This window comes from Pelophylax lessonae, assembly GCF_965119305.1.
Source record: "Pelophylax lessonae genome assembly, chromosome: 2".
NCBI lineage: Eukaryota > Metazoa > Chordata > Amphibia > Anura > Ranidae > Pelophylax > Pelophylax lessonae.
The window spans coordinates 36,317,877-36,338,625 of record NC_138769.1 but is presented as its reverse complement, the minus strand read 5'-3'; the positions used below and the strand labels follow the sequence as shown (position 1 = coordinate 36,338,625).

Here is a 20,749-nt window from a genome sequence, read left to right as displayed (position 1 = left end):
TTTTTAAGTAGTATGTAAAACAGATCAGCCACTTGGTGGTGCTAGGATCCAGATTTACGGTCCCCGATGGAGAGAGTCCTCAGCATCCTGTAAAAAGTTTAGGGCGCCTCGAAGTTCATTTTTATGTGAATGTACGCTGAGGGACGATGAATTGCTGCAGAAGTTTAATACCCCTTTAAGCGGTTCTGACTTAGGTAAATTGCCTGGCGCTTTTAAGACATGTAATTAGGATATTTTTTGAAAGGTTACGTACTTCGGAGCTGCTTTTAGGTGTATTAACCTTTAAGTTTGAAATGGTACATTTTTGTGAGCGGGAAGCATGCAGAGCCAACTGCGCCGTACGAATGTAAGAGCAGGGTGCCTGCTGTGAAAAACACTGAGGCTTTTAAACTATAGGGCAAGGCAGAAGCTGCTGTTTTATTATGTGACATCTCCCTACACAGGAGGGCTCAGAGATCAGCTTGTTAAGTGGTTGCCCGGTCAGCACGAAGCATTTTTAGCCCCCATCCTCCCCAAGTCGCCCCACTGCGGTCACCTGAGTGAAACCAAGTTTGATGCGTCTCTGTTTAAACGTCTTTGCAAACTGTTCAAGCTCCTCCAGGTCGCTGGGCTCTTCCAGGCTTGGAGTGTCGATTCGCTTTGGTGTCGTCTGGCTCTGTGGAAGATGTTGTACAGGGGTCGCAGCTATTGTGCGCGTGGGGGTTGCTGGCTGTAAGAAAAGAAAAAAAAAAAAGCTTAGTAAATTTAAGTGACTCTAAACCTTATTTGTTTTTCAAATAACAAACATGTTATACTCGCTGGGTCCGTGCAATGGTTTTGCACAGAGCCAGGGCTGCTGATAAGGCAGCACAGCCAGCCCTCCTGTACTGGGCCCGGGCCCCTTCAGTTCAAAAGGGGAGCCTGGGCACCTGTGGAGCAGAAGTTCCAGCTGTGCTGTCTTATTGCAAACACCGATCCTATTCTGCCTCCCTCTGCAGCGCTGGCAGCTTCTCCTGTTCTTTCCCCCCTCTGGTTTCACTGCAGGGGGATGGGTTCTAGAACATATTTCCCTTCCATCTGCTGTTCAGGCCCCCCCCCCCCCCCCGTGTGCCCCTTTCCCTCGCAGGGCTGCCAGCTTCCCTCCTCTCCCACTGGCAGCTGCTGCGGGCACACAGGGGTATGTTTCAAGATGGAGAGCGGGGGAAGGAGTCGGTAAATATGTAATTTACTGGTCCCTTCCTTTCCTAAATAGACACAGTGAGCGATGTCAATTGGACCACATTGCAACTGCCAGACAGCTCACTGTTGCAGCACAGTGTTAATACAAATTCCCCCATACATGCAGGAGAACGCATAAGAATAATAGGAACAGTATTTGACACAGAAATGGATTAATGCTGTAACACAGTGTTGGAACGTTGGCATGTTTATGAGAAACTGCATAGGAAGCACGGACCTGTGAGGTGAGGGTGATGCTTGGTTGAGACTGCAGGAGGTTGGCTTGGCTTTGCTGAGGTAGCTGTGTTAAGAGATTCTGTGCCTGCAGAAGACCTGTGGGAAAAAAAAAAAAAAATGCGTACAAGGTGATGCACCATGCCACTAATAACAACTACATGGGAGAATTGGATTACGTTTCAGTGACCTCACTCAGAACACAGCCTATCCATTCACTAGAGACCGGTGACATCACTGAGAATGCAGCCTATCCATTCACTAGAGACCAGTGACATCACTGAGAATGCAGCCAATCCATTCATTAGAGACCGGTGACATCACTGAGAATGCAGCCTATCCATTCACTAGAGACCGGTGACATCACTGAGAATGCAGCCTATCCATTCACTAGAGACCGGTGACATCACAGAGAATGCAGCCTATCCATTCACTAGAGACCGGTGAAATCAGTGAGAATGCAGCCTATCCATTCACTAGAGACCGGTGACATCACTGAGAATGCAGCCTATCCATTCACTAGAGACCAGTGACATCACTCAGAATGCAGCCTATCCATTCACTAGAGACCGGTGACATCACTGAGAATGCAGCCTATCCATTCACTAGAGACCGGTGACATCACTGAGAATGCAGCCTATCCATTCACTAGAGACCGGTGACATCACTGAGAATGCAGCCTATCCATTCACTAGAGACCGGTGACATCACTGAGAATGCAGCCTATCCATTCACTAGAGACCGGTGACATCACTGAGAATGCAGCCTATCCATTCACTAGAGACCGGTGACATCACTCAGAATGCAGCCTATCCATTCACTAGAGAGCAGTGACATCACTGAGAATGCAGCCTATCCATTTACTAGAGAGCAGTGACATCACTGAGAATGCAGCCTATCCATTCACTAGAGACCAGTGACATCACTCAGAATGCAGCCTATCCATTCACTAGAGACCGGTGACATCACTGAGAATGCAGCCTATCCAATCACTAAAAACCAGTGACATCACTGAGAATGAAGCCTGTCCATTCACTAGAGACCGGTGACATCACTCAGAATGCAGCCTATCCATTCACTAGAGACCGGTGACATCACTGAGAATGCAGCCTATCCATTCACTAGAGACCAGTGACATCACTGAGAATGCATCCTATCCATTCACTAGAGAGCAGTGACATCACTGAGAATGCAGCCTATCCATTCATTAGAGACAAGTGACATCACTGAGAATGCAGCCTATCCATTCACCAGAGACCGGTGACATCACCGGGAATACAGTCAAACTGTTCACTAGAGATTAGTGACAGAGTGAACACATAAGACTGTGGAAGATTTTACCTTGTTGCCCCTGCGGCGTCTGTGAGATGATGAATTGCGCTTGCGGCAGGCTGGTTGTCGGGTGCACTAATACAAACTGCTGCAGGTTAAGATTTTGCTGCTGAAGTTGATGTAACTGCTGCAGGTCCTAAAGGCAGAGACATGTAGTTACACAAACAGTCATCCACACCTTGATACAGAACATGACCATTCAGCAGCCACACACTCACCTGTGCAATCTGTATTGGCTGGGACAGGGGGATCTGTGTCATCGGAGTAGCAGCAGAGGCTGAGATGGTTGCTCCAGCCGCGCTGTGTTGCTGGCTTGCGGAGTGTTGCACTGCAGCGGCCAGCAACTGTGCCTGTGCCTGCTGTAACAACAACTGCTGCTGAGCCGGCGTCAGTGTTAACTGCAAAAAAAGAAAAACAAAAGAAAGAAAGTCAATTCACTAGTGCTAGAAGATACAAGAAACACTCACATATACTTTTGCATTTTATAAATATCGTACAAAAACAATTGCCGTAAGATATGAGCCACACCCCTATATAGTACAAAACCAAAATAGACAAAAAGTGGGGTTTTCAAGGCTCAAATGAGGTGGTCAAATCATCCAACGCCACACGATATTATAGTTAAAACACATTTTATTATTAACTAGTAATCATAAAAAGGTATTTAGGACAGATGCCTAACGAACACACATACATATACTACATATAGTTAAAAATTGGGAGAACACAAGGTAGGTAACCAGATGGTGGAGTCTCAGTCAAAAGGATGGATATGGTCCCTGTAAATATCAATGGCTCCAAGTCTGCAAAGCATGCTGGGATTTTGTTATTAGCTGACAACCTGTAAAACCAAGGCTCACCAGTGCTGTATCTTGGCCTAGGCCAACAAGGCCCAGGCCTAGGGCGGCACTTTGCAGGGGGGCAGCAAAAAAGCTGCACCCTGCACAAAAAAAACAGCCTACTCCCGGTTCCCGCATGAAAAGGGTCTCCGCCGGCTTGCGCTACACTTTTAATATAGTGCCAGTCTTATGGGGTGAATTGGGCCAGAGGGCAAAGTCCAGGAGGCAAATCGGTCTGGCACCCCCATAAAGCGGTCAGTGATGAGGCTGCACTGATGGGCAGTAATGAGGCGGCACTGATAAGGCTGCACAGATGGGCACTGATGAGGCTACGCTGATGGGCACTGATAGACTTGTGGTCTGTGGCTCACAGATGACAGGGCGGGTCGTAAACAGTAAAGGGTGTGGCCTTTACAGGAAGGGGTGGGTCATATGTAAATTAGGGGGTGCACAAGTTTAGTCAGGCCTAGGGCAGCACAAAACCTAAATACATCACTGAGGCTCACCTGTAAAATCAGTGGGGAAGGAGTGTGTCCCCTGCAGCCAATCAGTCAGCTGTGTATGTAGACTAATCTCTCCTGCTCTGCTATCAAAGGGGGAGGGGCCAATTTTTGTTTTACATTCTGCTTGAATGTTAGAAGAATGCACTTATATTCAGATTAGGCATCATGTATTTTTGAAATAGGACAGAAGTGACAAACGTTGCCTTAATTAATTTCAATAAGAAACCTGCTAATTGCAAAAGTGAATTGTAACTACAGCTACACTTTCAGTTTTCAGTGGACTGAACTGAAAATAATGGTCACTTTTTTGCAAAAAAGAATACTTATCTTGGTGTGTTAGCTAAGTGAAATGAACCGATTTCATTAAAAATAACCCTGAAGAGCAGAAAAGATAAGATTACACAGACGTTGCTTTTTAGTTTTCAAATAAACATTTGATGCAAACCGTTTTTTACAAATTGCGGCTCAACTTCCTGGTTGCTCTTCTGAATGAGGCCCCATAATTTTGTTTAGAACAGTTAAGACCTTTGTTAAGTTATTATGGCTTTCTAGGTCACCATTTATTCTTTCTGTCCCAGTAGCCATCTAAGGCAGTGGTCTCCAAAATGTGGCCCTTTGCATGCCTTTATCCGGCCCTTGGGAATTCCTCCCACAGATATGAAGCGCTATTCCTCCCACTGATAACAATGATGGGGCACTATTCCTTCCGCTGACACCAATGATGGAGCACTATTCATCCCACTGATAAAGATGATGGGGCCATATTTCTCCCACTGACACCAATGATGGAGCACTATTCATCCCACTGATAAAGATGATGGGGCACTATTCCTTTCATTGACACCAATGATGGGGCACTATTCCTCCCACTGACACCAATGATGGAGCACTATTCCTCCCACTGACACCAATGATGGAGCACTATTCCTTCCACTGACACCAATGATGGGGCACTATTCTATTCCTCCCACTGATACCAATGATGGGGCACTATTCCTCCCACTGACACCAATGATGGAGCACTATTCCTCCCACTGACACCAATGATGGAGCACTATTCCTTCCACTGACACCAATGATGGGGCACTATTCTATTCCTCCCACTGATACCAATGATGGGGCACTATTCCTCCCACTGACACCAATGATGGGGCACTATTCCTCCCACTGATACCAATGATGGAGCACTATTCCTTCCACTGACACCAATGATGGGGCACTATTCCTTCCACTGATACAGATGATAGGGCACTATTCCTTCCAATGACACCAACGATGGGGCGCTATTCCTTCCACTGATACAGATGATGGGGCACTATTCCTTTCCCCGACACCAACGATGGGGCACTATTCCTTCCACCGACACCAATGATAGATCAATATTCCTCCCACTGACACCAATGATGGGGCACTATTTCTCCCACTGATACAGATAATGGGACACTATTCCTCCCACTGACACCAATGATGGAGCACTATTCCTTCCACTGACACCAATGATGGGGCACTATTCTATTCCTCCCACTGATACCAATGATGGGGCACTATTCCTCCCACTGACACCAATGATGGGGCACTATTCCTCCCACTGATACCAATGATGGAGCACTATTCCTTCCACTGACACCAATGATGGGGCACTATTCCTTCCACTGATACAGATGATAGGGCACTATTCCTTCCAATGACACCAATGATGGGGCGCTATTCTTTCCACTGATACAGATGATGGGGCACTATTCCTTTCCCCGACACCAACGATGGGGCACTATTCCTTCCACCGACACCAATGATAGATCAATATTCCTCCCACTGACACCAAAGATGGGGCACTATTCCTTCCACTGACACAAATGATGGGGCACTATTTCTCCCACTGATACAGATAATGGGACATTATTCCTCTCACTGACACCAATGATGGGGCACTATTCCTTTTACTGACACCAATGATGGGGCACTATTCCTCCCACTGACACCAACGATGGGACACTATTCCTCCCACTGATACCAACACAATGATGGGGTATTATTCTTCCCATTGGCACCAACGATAAGGCAATATTCCTTTCACTAATTCCCATTGTGGGGCACAATTCCTCCTACTGACCACAAGCGCTATGTAATTTTTAAAATCCCAATGACCACAGTCAGGCCCCCATAAAGTCTGAAGGACAGTAAACTGGCCCTTTGTTTAAAAAGTCTGGAGACCCCTGGCCTAAGAAATGAAACTAAACATCCTCACTGAGCTGTGATCGAAGTGTTCTCAGGGTTTTCAGCACTGACACGGTTTGAAATTTGCTGTAATTGAAGTGCCACTGAGCTACGACAGGCACATTGTAAGAAATATTGAGAGCATCGTCTTCCTAATCTGTTGATTGGGGCAAACCCTGGAGAGGTGGCGCCAGCCGCTGACCTCGTGCCAGCTCCAAGAGTTAATTGTTTTATGGATGAGAAGACAACTGCTGATTAATGCAAAGTGCTGCATGGCCTGATTGGCTATTCTATCCATGCATGAAGGAGCACCAGCTCACTCCTGGAAGTGTGCGGCTCATTAAATTTCTACACGCACAGAAGATTTACTGAAATGCTGACAACCTGTTGCCAGTGATGTCACCGCCGCAGTTACCATTGCAGTATTAAACAGCAAAGACTATAAAAAGGTCTTCCGAGATGGAAAAATGATAGCCTGCATCAGCAAAAAAAAAAGAGCTGCCTCAAAAGTACAAGCTAGCGCAACTGTGGCCAGGCTAAAACATTCAAATATTTAAATATTCTCCAAAAGCATGAAATTACCTTTAAACAGGCCTCCACTGACCTCTGTAGCTGCAGGTGCTGTGCAGTAACTCATTCTAAAAGTTCACATCAGAAAGCCCTTTCGCTTTCATTTTTTCCCCAATAGTTATTCAGCTCCCCTCTCCCAGCAGCAACCTTCCAGCGTTCTAATCTCTGATGTGAACACAGAGCGGGGGCAAAGGAATAGGGGAGAAAGAAGAGTGTTGAGACAAGACCTGAAAGACTTCATTGATTCTATTGTGATTTTCGAGAATTATTTACTACACAGGTAACGGTCACGGTCAGGTCATAGGTCACGAGAGCAGCCAAAGGTTTGCTTCAAACCACTAGTGCCAAACCTCAGGAGTGTGAGTAGGGTGCAGCAAATGTAGCTGGCAGTAAACACACAGAGGCCAAGTTGGCAATAGCAATATACTGTATATTGCAAGATGGTCTAACACAACAAAACTAGGCCTGGCGGGCAGGCCTAGTTGTTCAGAGCCACCTATGAACTTTAACAGAAGTCTGTAGACTCAAAAGATGCCGGTAGCGCCTGCAATGAGGAGCGGAATGCAGCCTGGCCTTTCCACAGCCAAAGGGGAGGCTTTCTGAGCAAGGTAGACTTAGAGGTAGAGAGAAGTTCTGGAGAATTAGGGACAGTGCAGGGACTAAGTACTGCCTCTGCCAGACGGGAAACCTGTACTTACACTAGCCACTTGCATAAAAGCGTGCCAAACCGGGGAGCGGGAGTCTTAAATAGACTGTCAGACCCAAAATGGCCCTTGGAATCACATGGGGTGCCAACATCCAATCAGACAGCTGTCTCCAGTGCCCACAGGAAGTCATATGGGAACCAAGTTCCTCACAACTTCCTTTCCCTTCTGAAATGCTGCTTCGGTTGAGCGCCATCTACAGTGGGGAGTATATACTGCACCTGCCTACAGAAGGACTACATGTGGCCCTTAATACTTATTCCGTGCAACTGGTAGTCAATGTTCTCTACTACCTAGCTGCCTATCAAGTCCAATGATGGAAAATATTAAAACTGGCGTTGTTTGGCACAGTTATTTCACACATTACTTCTGTTTTGTCATTCTTGCTTTTCTCTTTTTATGTATTTTTCTTTCTGACCTTTTAGAACTCACCTTGCTGAGATGTGGCACAAGTCATTTTTTTTTTTTTTTTTACATGGGGTGGGCATGAGGGGACGAGGGATGTTGGGAGCACAAACATTTATTTGTAAAGGCATTGTAATTTTAGGAATCTCTAGCATAGGGCCGGTGCAAGGATTGTTGCCGCCCTAGGCAAAATAAAAATTGCCGCCCCCCTATATGCTCAGCCCACGATGTGACATCACAAGCCCATACCACACCAGATAAGGACAAGAAGATGATGGTCTCTGGCTGCAGTCTTGCTCTTGGTCAAATACAGGCCCTGGAGACTGGAGGCAAATACCAATGCCCTGGGGAAGCAGAAAGCAGCTACCATCCAGGAGGAGGCCACTTCCTTTACTGTGACTCCCAGCAGGCAATTACTGGTGGCTGCTCAGTGGCCTTCATCCACTTTAAACTCCACCGCCTCTCTGTGCTCAAGGGTGGAAGGGGTAAGGCAGGGGTCAGTTCCGGCCGCCGGGCACACAGAACAGAGCGTGCGCACTTGAGGTCCTGGCTGCAGAGCTCCGCCTCCAGCAGGAAGGTAAGCTCAGTCAGACCTCAGAGACAGCTGTCTCAGCCCCTCAGGTCTGCTGCGCGCCCACCTTCATTGTCGCCTGGGCAGTCTCGTGGGCGGTCAAGTCTCTCTGCGGCCACCCTCCATACAGCAGTGCTGTGCCGCCTGAGGCTTACTGTAGCACTCAGGTGGCACAGCATAAGGAGTGCCGATCCGGCCGGTGGCCGATCCATCACTGATTCCGGGTGCAGGATGCCGGCGCCCGCCTAGGTCGCCTTACAGGTAGCGCGGCCCTGCTCCAGCAGTCTCCTTTTACACTACCCAGTTTGTCTTTTGTAGCAAGTTCCCAAACTCCAAATACACCAGTGGCTTGTCCTGCTGCATGCCTACTTGCTTTGACCATCATTTCTAGCAAGCCCATAGTCACCAACCATCTACTTTGGTGTATCTGAGGGTCTCTGACAGTTTTCTTTAGCATTACATACACTAAATGCTATATGCGGTCTGTACCCAGTACCCCCTATAACTACTAAGTCGGCCATCACTGCACTTTTCAGGTTGCTCGCATAAATAAAATGTTTACAGTTCACATTTTCTAGTGCTGCTTCTGCTATATCATCGGTTCATTGTGTCATTTGTCAGAAATAATGATGTAGTCTTATTCACCCGCTAACACCTCTGGACAGCCCACGTTGCTCTGTTCCCCTGTCCTGACCCACCAGGGTGTCCTGCTGATGCCTGTGATGCCTTCAGGCTCCATTTATATTAGCGCGTCTCCAAAGTCGCACCGTTTCCATTACGACTTTGGAGTAAGACTTTGATGCGACTTTGACCTGACTTTACATTCTCTGGACCAAAGTCGCACCAAAGTAGTGCAAGCACCCTTTAAAAATTGCGGCAACATTTATGTTGCACCAATCTGAATGGGTGCCATCGTAAACAATGGACTGCAGCTTGTCATGTCCAAGCGACGAAAGCGGTTTTATCGCATGTTTTTTTAATAGGTCGTGTGATTCAAAACTGCATCAAAAATGCAACACGGGTGATTTTTTTTTTATGCGTTTTGAATGCATTTCAACAGGGAGGAGTGTTTTTTAAATGACTAAATATGCACCAAAAACGTTTTAACACCACAATGGAAGCGCAACAAACCAGTGTGAAGACAGACATAGAATTTAAAGGGATGCCTTTTTCTTCTTAACACAAAAGCATTTCAAACCTGCTCAGTGTGAAAGCAGCCAATCGGCAGAATAGGTGCCGATAAATGCCGACAATAAATTCATATTTTATTTATTCATTTAAATTCATGATAGTAATTAAAAAAATCAAATATAATACAATTATATATATTATATATATATATATATATATATATATATATATATATATATATATATATATATATATATATATATATATATATATATATATATATATATATATAAAAATATTATATATATATATATAAAAATATTATATATATATATATAAAAATATTATATATATATATATATATATATATATAATAAATAACATACATATAAAATATATATTTTTTAAAAAAACTGTCCATATTCGTTTCAGTTTTCAGTCAAGTCCATCCTGAATTTTCTGAAAATTCTGAATATGAAAAAAATTACTATTCAACTACCACTACGCCTTCTAAATAATTGCATTGCTTCTTTTTTTTTTTTTAACGGCAGTATATACTGTAGGAAAAGAAGTGGCGATAAAATGCATTTTTGAGTTATGCCAATCATTTTTGTACATTAATTTATTTAATCATGGGCTGTGTACCTGGGGGATATAGCAAGGGTGCCTGTCCTTTATTGTTAAATGATGTGCTTTAAAGGGTCTGGTCTGTATTCCATTCCCAGATGGTTGGGATCTTTCAACAGATTGCTGGTACGGGGTATTAGGACATATCGGGGATTTTACTGGGGGGTCTTTAATCATAAAATGGTTACGGCCTGTATACCCTGCTTGCATCCCTGACAACTGCTCTCTATTTTACAAAATGGTCTCCCCTCTTCGCTCTAGAGTTCTCCTTTATGCCTTTGATAATGTATTCCGCTATCACAAGCACAGCCTCCTAAATGGAATTGCAGGACTGTAAAGCAGCGGTATAGGGATTATAACCTCTTTAGATGCAAACAGATTTCGCACCCAGTCTTTATTCTCGCTGAGAAATAAGAAAACAGCAGGTTGTGTAAGAAGTAGGCTCCGTGAATCATTCAAGCTCCTTTTCAGTGTGTTCTTGAGAGGAGAGGGCGACATTGAGGAGTGTGGGGAATATGTATAATTTTTCATAACATAGGAAAATGTCAGTGTGAAGAAAATAGCATGCTCCAGCCTTAAGATTGTTACCTTCAGCCAGCGCTGGGGATTTACACTGTATAAGACGGAAGGGGAACAGCGCTGAAATTATATACCTTCTGTTCGGGCTTTTACCGTGACTTAAGCAGCTACACTCACTTAAATCAGTCTTAAAGTGCACCTGTCATCTGTTAACTGTGGCAGAAAGCCAGTTTTGTGAGCTTAACAGTAGCCATGCTGGCAACCTAATGTACTGCTGCCATCTTGAATCTCACAGGGACACCCCTGGTGAGATTCCCCCAAACAAACAACAGATGTATCAGTGTTGACTACCTGCTGCATCACAAAGCTTTCCTTCATGGGATTCTCCAGAACCAGAGCTGGGCTCATGCCTTTGTCTACACCTTGAGGGCATGGGTCAACAACAGAAAAATGTACACAAATATACTACATTTTCAAAAGTATTGGGACGCCTGCCTTTACACACACATGAACTTTAATGGCATCCCAGTTTTAGTTCGTAGGGTTCAATATTGAGTTGGCCCACCCTTTGCAACTATAACAGCTTCAACTCTTCTGGGAAGGCTGTCCACAAGGTTTAGGAGTGTGTCTATGGAAACGTTTGACCATTCTTCCAGAAGCGCATTTGTGAGGTCAGGCACTGATGTTGAAGGACTGGCTCACAGTCTCCGCTCTAATTCAACCCAACGGTGTTCTATCGGGTTGAGGTCCAAGACTCTGTGCAGGCCAGTCAAGTTCCTCCACCCCAGTTTCGCTCATCCATCTCTTTATGAACCTTGCTTTGTGCACTGGTCCAAATCATTTGGTGGAAGGGGGATTATGGTGTGGGGTTGTTTTTCAGGGGTTGGGCTTGGCCCCTTAGCTCCAGTGAAGGGAACTCTTAAGGCGTCAGCATACCAAGACATTTTGGAAAATTTCATGCACTCAACTTTGTGGGAACAGTTTGGCGATGGTCCCTTCCTGTTCCAACGTGACTGCGCACCAGTGCACAAAGCAAGGTCCAAAAGACATGGATGAGCGAGTTTGGTGTGGAGGAACTTGGCTGGCCTGCACAGAGGCCTGACCTCAACCCGATCGAAAACCTTTGGGATGAATTAGAGCGGAGATTGCGAGCCAGGCCTTCTTGCCTGACCTCACAACTGAGCCCCTTCCCTGCTCCCAATTCTGACACATGGCCCGCAGCAGCTGGCGGGAGAGGGTAGGAGGGAACCCACCAGAGCTGCGAGGGATGAGGGGAGGCCAGGGGAGAGCACAGGAGCCCAGGGGCAGCAGAAAGAAGTTGGATAGGAGGGGCAGCGGCATAAAGAGGAACCAATCCCCTTCATGAAATCCTGCCTCTCCCTACCGCAGGTATTTAGCGCCTGCAGGGGGGGGGGTGGGGAGTTTCTCTATATGCCTCCGTCCCTCCTACTCAGGTGTACACATGGGCCCCCTGGAGCATAGGGCCAGGTTGCAATTGCGACTCCATCAACCCCTGTAGTTGCGCCCCTGGCCCATGATGGGCTTTAGCTCTCTGTTGGTTGAATCTAGATCAAAGGAGTACAGAAATAATGCTCTCCTGGGACCCACATGAAAAGTATGGCCAAAAAAGGCTTTGGCCATACCTTCTCTGAACTTGCACACACAGTAAGTTGGGACACTCTGTAAAGTCAGGTAACTGACGAGGTGTCAACTGAGACTTCAAGGAACCTCTAAAAGCTTGCAAAGAAATATTGCAGCACCCAGATTCCTATCCAGACAGGTTGTCTTTAAATCAAATCAAGGGACTCTAGTAGCTCTAATTTTCACCTTGGGTACTTCTTTATACAAAGCTGTGAGCAATACCCATTGGCTCTTTCTCCATTTTACATTCGGTGGCTCTATAGGACCACTCAAGCCTTATAAATCCTCTGAAGAATGTGCCAAACACTTCCAACACAACTACTCAAACAAATCCGTCCGTCTGCTTCAACAGATCTTTTAAAGACCTTTTTTAAACCTTTACTATTTCTCGGGATGAGACAAATGGTTCCATTCACAAATGTTACTTTCCGCAGCAGCAGATTGTAAACCAACGCATTTCACACATTTGGCACCGTGTGCTCAGCAGATGATAGAAACGTCTGTGAGAATTAATTATTTCAAGCAACAATCTGGGGGGACGGAAGAACTTTCTGCCTTAAAAAAAAAAAAAAAAAAAGGGGGGGGGGGGAAAGGAAACTGAACTTCAAACGATTCTAAAAAAAAAGAAAAAAGAGAAACACACACACAATATATATATATATATATAAATAAGAGGCAACAACTAAACTCTACAATAAAAAAAGAAAAATAAAAAAAATAGATGTAATTGCAAAAGCTGATAAAGTATGCGTAAACCCAATCACCAAAATCTCATATAAGCTTTAACATGTTCATTTTGAGGCTTTGCTGAAAGCAGCAGCCATTGGTTCCCACTGCTGTCAATCAAATTCTTTGACGAAGGTGCGGGGGGATGGGGCCGAGCCGCACTGTCTGTGCCAATTGATATAGACCAAGGCGATCAAGAACGAGCCCGCACGAGTGCCCGTCACAGAAAGTGGCTTTCTTAAGGGGGCACTCGCCAAAGAGGAGGAGCCAGGAGACAAAGAAGAGGAGGATCTATTGCACAGAGCAGGTAAGTAGAACATGTTTATTATTTTATTTAAAAAAACTAAAAAAATTAAAGCTTTACAATCACTGTTAAAGGATGAGAGCAATACAAAACTTGAAAGAGTCCAGTAAAAGTTTATTTTTCATGACAGGCTGTCAAAAACCAAGGAATTTCAAGGCTTTACAACTCCCCCTTCATCAGTTTTTAGCCAAGTGACCCGAATCATCATCATTCTGGAAGCACTTATTAAACGTATAACCCTTGCTGCTTTTCATTCTGCACTGTACCTACTGTTGTACAGTATTACTTTGAACCTTTGCCAGCATTTAAGCTCTGATGATCCACTGAAACGCGTTGGCTTTTGACGACTTCTCATGACAAATACATTTTTAAGGTATTCCTGCCATGTGAGTTTTTTTTTTTTTTTTTTTTTGAGGGATAGGGTACTTTCGACCAATCAAGAGATGACAAAGGCAGAACACCGTTTTGCTCTTTTGAAAAGAAGAAACAATTCACAGCAACGCAAAGTATTTCAGGCTCTGTTCCAGAAGGTAAACCTAACTACAAGAAGCACAGGGAACCAATCAGAGTGACTCAAACTTAGGCGTGGCACAATGTTCGCAAACAGAGCTCACTTCAAATAAGACCGACAGTACATTCCAGCGTGCTTACCCCAGTGATCTGTCCTCCGGCAACCATGAGCTGTGTCTGGGGTATGGCCGCCTGTAGTGAGGGCTGCTGGGAAGGCTGGACTGGCTGCGGAGGCTCCCCAGGTTCTTCTTTAAATTTAGTCTACAACAGAGAATCCTTACAATTACTACATAATAAACTAAATGCCTTTTTAATAACACACAAAAAGCATGTTCATCCAACCCGCTAAATGTAAATAAAGGAATGACTGTTGTATTCAGCCAATTTAATGATTAACACACTAGAAGGTGACAACGCTGTTCAGACTCTGCAGCTTCCTGTGTCACCCCTCCCTTCCTCCAGCCTCATTACTGGACTGTAAAAGAGAATTACTCTCCCCCATCCAGAGTGCTATCCTTAACCTGTTCCCCTCCTAATCTCAAGAACCTGAAACATGTTGACAGCAAGTACAGTGCGTGTTTATTAGCACATTATCTTTCCACATCTCTTCTGGACTACTTTATACATTGCCTGTCCTTCTCTACGGCCACATTGATAGTCAGCTGCCACCGACATCATCTGCAAAGTTACCTATCAGCCACCTGTAGCAGCCAGAAATAAGTAATGGGAATGGGTACGTCACTGGTCATGCTCAGGTAAAGGATAATGAAGACAACAAAAGTTTCTCAGCATTCACATATCATCCAAATACTTTACACAGCCATTTACAACAGTCCGTATTCCCTGCAGAAGCGCACAATCCCAACCCCTTCATGCCTAAGCCTTTTTCTGACACTCTACTTACAGGTTAAAATCAGGATTTTTTGTTAGAAAATGACCGTAGAACCATCAAAAATGATATCTCTCTCTCTCTTTATATATATATATATATATATATATATATATCTCTATCTATCTATATATATATATATATATATATATATATATATATATCTCTATCTATCTATATATATATATATATAGAGAGAGAGAGAGAGAGAGAGAGAGAGAGATATGGTCTTGGCCAATGTGCTGCAGCTCAGTTTCAGGGTCTTTGCAATATTCTTATAGCTTAGGCCATCTTTATGTAGAGCAACAATTCTTTTTTTCAGATCCTCAGAGAATTCTTTGCCATGAGGTGCCATGTTGAACTTCCAGTGACCAGTATGAGAGAGTGAGAGCGATAACACCAAATTTAACACACCTGCTCCCCATTTACACCTGAGACCTTGTAACACTAAAGAGTCACATGACAGTGGGGAGGGAAAATTGCTAATTGGGCCCAATTTGGACATTTTCACTTAGGGGTGTACTCACTTCTGTTGCCAGCGGTTTAGACATTATTGGCTGTGTGTTGAGTTATTTTAAGGGGACAGCAAATTTACACTGTTATACAAGCTGTACACTCACTACTTTACATTGCAGCAAAGTGTCATTTCTTCAGTGTTGTCACATGAAAAGATAGAATAAAATATTTACAAAGATGTGAGGGGTGTACTCACTTTTGCGAGATACTGTATGTATATGTATGTAAACCGTCTATCCGCTCTAAATAAACGGTACCATGGTGATGCCTGCAGCTGCATATCACCCCAGTACGACCCCTTGAAGCTGAAGGATACAAATTTTCTCTATGTCAGCGTTAAGGTGTTAAAATTTATGTAAATCCTAAGAATTAATTTCTGTTTTCTGCTTAATTTTGGTATGTAAAATAATCCAATGAACGTGTTTTTTTATACAGTGGGGATAGAAAAGAATCACCCCCACCCCCTTTTAAAATGAAGACAGGCACAGTTTTTGTTTTATCCAGCTGTAATTCTCAGTGAAACTTATAACATCCAAGTGAAAGTTATAACACCAACATGTCAGAAAAAAAAATTCAAACACAGAATCACAGAGTTGGAAAAAGGATCACCCCCTCCTAAAAATGACTTGTAAACCCAATCAGGTGTAGCTAATCACATTCTCAATGTTACAAAAAGCCATTTGACTTTCAACTGTGATCAGCTGTGGTCATTTTGATTAGCTCAGCATAAAAAGAGCTTTCCTGGAGCATTTCACTCCCTGGTAGTGCAACTGAAGCAAACAATCAACTATGGGTGACAAGGCACTGTCAACAGATCTCTGGGATAAAGTTGTAGACAGGCACAAGTCAGGAGATGGATACAAAAAAATGTGAAAGGCTTTATCAATGCCTAGAAGCACAGTGAAGTCTATTATAAAGAAGTGGAAGGTATTTGGTAGAACACAGACCCTCCTTGGATCAGGACGTCACTCCAAACTGGATGAAAGAGCCAGGAAGAAACTGGTCAGAGAGGCTACCAAGAGGCCTACAGCAACACTGAAGCAGTTGCAGGAATTTTTGACAAAGAGTGGTCATTGTGTGCATGTGACAACAAGTAACAAGTAAGAGGGGTGCAAGAAAAAAGCCACTCCTCAAGAAAGGCCACATGCAGTCACCACTAAGCTTTGCCAAAAAAAATCCTGGCAGCAATCGAATACAACTCACTATTCAAATAATGCCATGCCTACAGTAAAAGTATGGAGGGTGGTATTATCCTATTATGGGGGTGTTGCTCTGCAGCAGGGACTGGAGCACTTGTCAGGATAGAAGGAAAATGGATGGGGCAAAATACCATCAAATTCTTGAGGAAAACCTGCTGCCCCCTGCCAGAAAGTGGTCAATGGGAAGAAGGTTTACCTTCCAACATGAAAATTACCCAAAGCACACAGCAACAATGAGCACACAGCGGTTGAAGGAGAAAAAGGTGAATGTCCTTGTATGGCCTAGTCAGAGCCCAGACTTAAACCCCATTGAAAATCTGTGGAATGACAGGAAGACTGCAGTCCACAAACAGTCCCCATCAAATTTAACTGAACTTGAGTAGTTCTGCAAAGAAGAATGTGCAAATATTGCTAAATCTAGATGTCCAAAGTTAGTAGAGACAAATCCCAACAGACTAAAGGCTGCAATTAAAGCAAAAGGTGGTTCAACAAAATACTGACACCAAGGGGTAATCCTTTTTCCAACTCCGTGATTCTGTTTTTATTTATTTTTTTCTGACATATTGGTGTTACATCTTTAACTTGGCTGTTATTAGTTGCACTAAATACAGCTGGATAACACAAAAACTGTGTCTGTCTTCATTTCAGGCTGAAAAGCAACACGTGATTATTTTAAAGGGGGTGATTCTTTTCTCTACACTCCGATTAATAAGTGCAAAAAAATAATTTCCGTATTCACCTTATAATCCTTGTATTGGGGTCCACTGAGGGATACAGAAAGTCTTTCACATTTGGGTAATACTGCCACCTACAGGAGGATTGCACACAGTAGAACCCAAAGTTCCTGTGTCCATCAATTGATGAAAAAGAAATGTGTGACTGTCCCGTGTCCTGTGCTTCTAGTTCTTATCTTGCACTACAGAACAATTAGTCCCTATGCTGTGGAAATGATCAGCATGGGCCAGATTCTCTCATTTAACAAAAGACAACTGGGCAGGGCTGACACCAAGTCTTGCAATTTCAGTCCACAAAAGGCATGTAGTGTCATTCCACAGGAGAAAATTTGGAGTGGAGTGCATTTCTAACATAACGGGTGTTGCTCTGTATCTGCAGAACTCCATGAAAAAATTGTCAGCTTATCAGACAGGCTTCAGGAGGTTTGTAAATGGCCCACACTTCTAGAAAGGGAATATTTTACCCCTGGAAAAAAATCATAATTACATAACATTTCCATTTACAGATTAACACTCTTCCATTAAATGAATGAAGTAGGTTGAGACTGTTATTATGACATGCCCCAGTGGCATTATACATCTGTATCAGACGGCGGTATTAGTAACCATCTACTATGAGGAAAGGCCACTCAATACTAATAGAGTGTTACAATGTGATTACAAGGAGCAAACTGACTTTCCACACCTCAGCATTCTGCTAGTGATGCAAAGATCCTGCCGGGGTCTACAGCCATATTTAAGAAGGCACTGAAATTTGGGTCTGTGTCTTCATGTGGAAGCCACCATCTTGGAAAGGGGCAGGGTTATGCTTCCTCACAGGGCTGTGGTTAGAAAGCACAGGGCCCTGCACAGCCACCCCCCCCCCCCCCGAATATATCAAGACAATATTTTCACTAAAAACACACTAAAATCATTATTAAAATCATTATTGGTGGACATAAACATACAGTAACAGAGAACCTGTGTGAATTATCAATTTTTAACATTTAAAAAACATTTTTTTTTATGTTAAAAATCTTTTACAATTATTTTATTTTACAACTTTTTAAAATGATTTATTACAATGTTTAATTTTTTTTTTTTTTTACAATGGGTTATTTTTTTTACAGGACAGGTTTTTTTACAGGACCGGAAAACCTGCAGTGTTGTAGGAGGGGGGTGGCACAGTGAAAGAGGGGCACACAGGGAGAGGGGGGATCAGAAACAGGCAGAACAGGGAGGGGGATCGGCGTCTGAGAGGTAATTACAGGAACGATGTCCTGTGTCTGTGTCTCTCTCTGCAGCAGCTGAAAGCTGGCAGGAGGGGGGAAAACTGGCTTTGAGCTGCTGCACAGAGCCGCACAGGGCTTCCTTCTGTAATTCTGTAATCCCCTCTGCCCGACCGCATTCATTTATTAAATATTAATCCATATCCATATTTGGTACATCATTTGGGACTGTGTTATGTCTCACAGACGAGTTGCTGCTTAATGGTTTGGTATCTTTGATTTTTATCGCAGTCTCTTCCCTATTTTGATATTTTCCATTTCTGTGATGTCAGTTGGACTTTAAAGGGTTAGTTTGCCTTCACCACAAAACTACCTATGCAGATAAGGGGCACCCATGGATAAAAGCAAACTGTGCCACTCTGACTAAAGTTGAATAAAGCCCTTGCTATAGGTGTAGGCCATTTCCATACCTTATGAAGCCTGACTGGAATACTGCCAGGATGTTGCTAAGTGAGGCCTAGTCATCACTGCTCACCTTCACCATCACAGGAGTGGGGCCTTAAATGCTGAGCTCAGAGTTACTTCATCAGGGGTGAGAAAGAGTATGTGAGGGGCTTTGAATTGGAGAAGGAGCTCACTCCTGTAGTGGTAGAGGTGAGCAGTGATGACTAGGCCTCACTGAGCAATGTCCTGGGAATATTCCAGTCAGGCTTCGGTAGGTATGTAAATGACCAGTAGAAAGGGTATTATTCATCTTTAGTCAGAGCTGCAAAGTTTGTTTTAATCTAAAAACATCCCTTACCTGCATAGGCAGGTTTTTTTTTTGTAAAAGGTGAACTATCATTTTAAACCATCTATGTAAACTGTTGGCTTAGGCCCCTTTCACACGGGCTTTCCGACCAGGCGGAAACTGATCAGATGCTCCATGCAACCCTATGGAGTGGCGGATGTCAGCGGATAAAGTCACGCTGCGCTGTGACGCAACGCGTCGGGAGAAGCCATCTGACGTCATTTCCGGTCCACGGCCGAGACTGGAAGTCGCTGCATTGAAGCGCCATACCGCTTGCCACGCTACTGTTTACATGCTGTTTTACCATGAAGAAAATGTGAGTTGATCACCGTATGCTTTTACTAAATAAATTGCTTGAGTTACACTACACTATGAGGTCCTTCCCTTTATTTGGTGTTTGAGCCTGAAACCCACATAGGATATCCTGTTCCTTTGATGTCTGATGCTGGTTACCCATAAGGATCATTACAGCCTACCACTACAGGACCGTTCACCACCCTATTGGAGACCCTGTTACCTTTTGGTACAGACGCTCTTAAAGAGGGTTTTGGAGGTGAGCGGCCATTTCACTCATTTAGGATATCTGCTCACCATCACCTGAATAGCAGTTTCCCGCACTTTGTGATTGGTCAGTTTCCCGCACTTTCGGCAAATTTTTCACATCAGCACTTTTTTGGAATTTCCATTTCATGAACTTATGAATCATATATTAACTTTTTGCTCTTACGTTATTCATTTTATGTGCTTATACCCTCATACTCCCTTGAAGTATTTGGGTTTTATTATATCATTTTATTCAGTCACAATTTATATTACACAGTTATATATTGTTTTTCTTCACTGTGCATTGATTTACTCTTGATATTAGCACTTCGGATCATATCTTATTGGTGACTTTGTTTAGTCTACCATCACTTGGCACTTTTAAGGCTGCATTCACATGTCAGCGTTTGGATCGCGGGCAGAATCGCCGAGCGATGTTTCAGCGATTTCCACCTGCCGAATCGCGGTAACATCGCGCAAAAAAAATTGCGGGACGCAATACGCTCCAAAGAAGCTCTTGTACTTTTTTGGGCGTAATGCACCCCGCGATTTTTTTTGCGCGATGTTACCGCGATTCGGCAGGCGGAAATCGCGGCAACATCGCTCAGCGTTTGGGGGGCTATTGCAAATCACGGGCAACGCACAGGCGTTCCGCGATTTTCAATAATCTCCGGATCGCGGGCGGAATCGTGCCGCGATCCATACGCTGACATGTGAATGGAGCCTAACTCACTGTCACTTTTTTCTTTACAGTGACATTTGTTCGTTATTATTGGCTAACCTTTCTGCTGCTATTTATTGGAGTCTGCTCTCACTTATTTATGCATTTTTATGCACCTTTAG

At 43.9% G+C, this 20,749-nt stretch overlaps 1 protein-coding gene across 2 annotated transcripts in view; it reads right to left on the bottom strand.

Moving 5' to 3' along the window:
* Window positions 1-20,749, bottom strand: part of POU2F1 (POU class 2 homeobox 1) — a gene marked incomplete at its 5' end in the record, with an annotated part of 274,885 nt that overhangs the window by 39,409 nt on the left and 214,727 nt on the right. For both annotated transcript variants that reach the window (XM_082247012.1, XM_082247013.1), the window contains 5 exons: window positions 536-709; window positions 1,436-1,530; window positions 2,773-2,899; window positions 2,982-3,161; window positions 14,169-14,288. In XM_082247012.1, coding sequence (XP_082103138.1) covers window positions 536-709; window positions 1,436-1,530; window positions 2,773-2,899; window positions 2,982-3,161; window positions 14,169-14,288 — 696 coding nt within the window. The remainder of the gene's footprint in view (window positions 1-535; window positions 710-1,435; window positions 1,531-2,772; window positions 2,900-2,981; window positions 3,162-14,168; window positions 14,289-20,749) is intronic.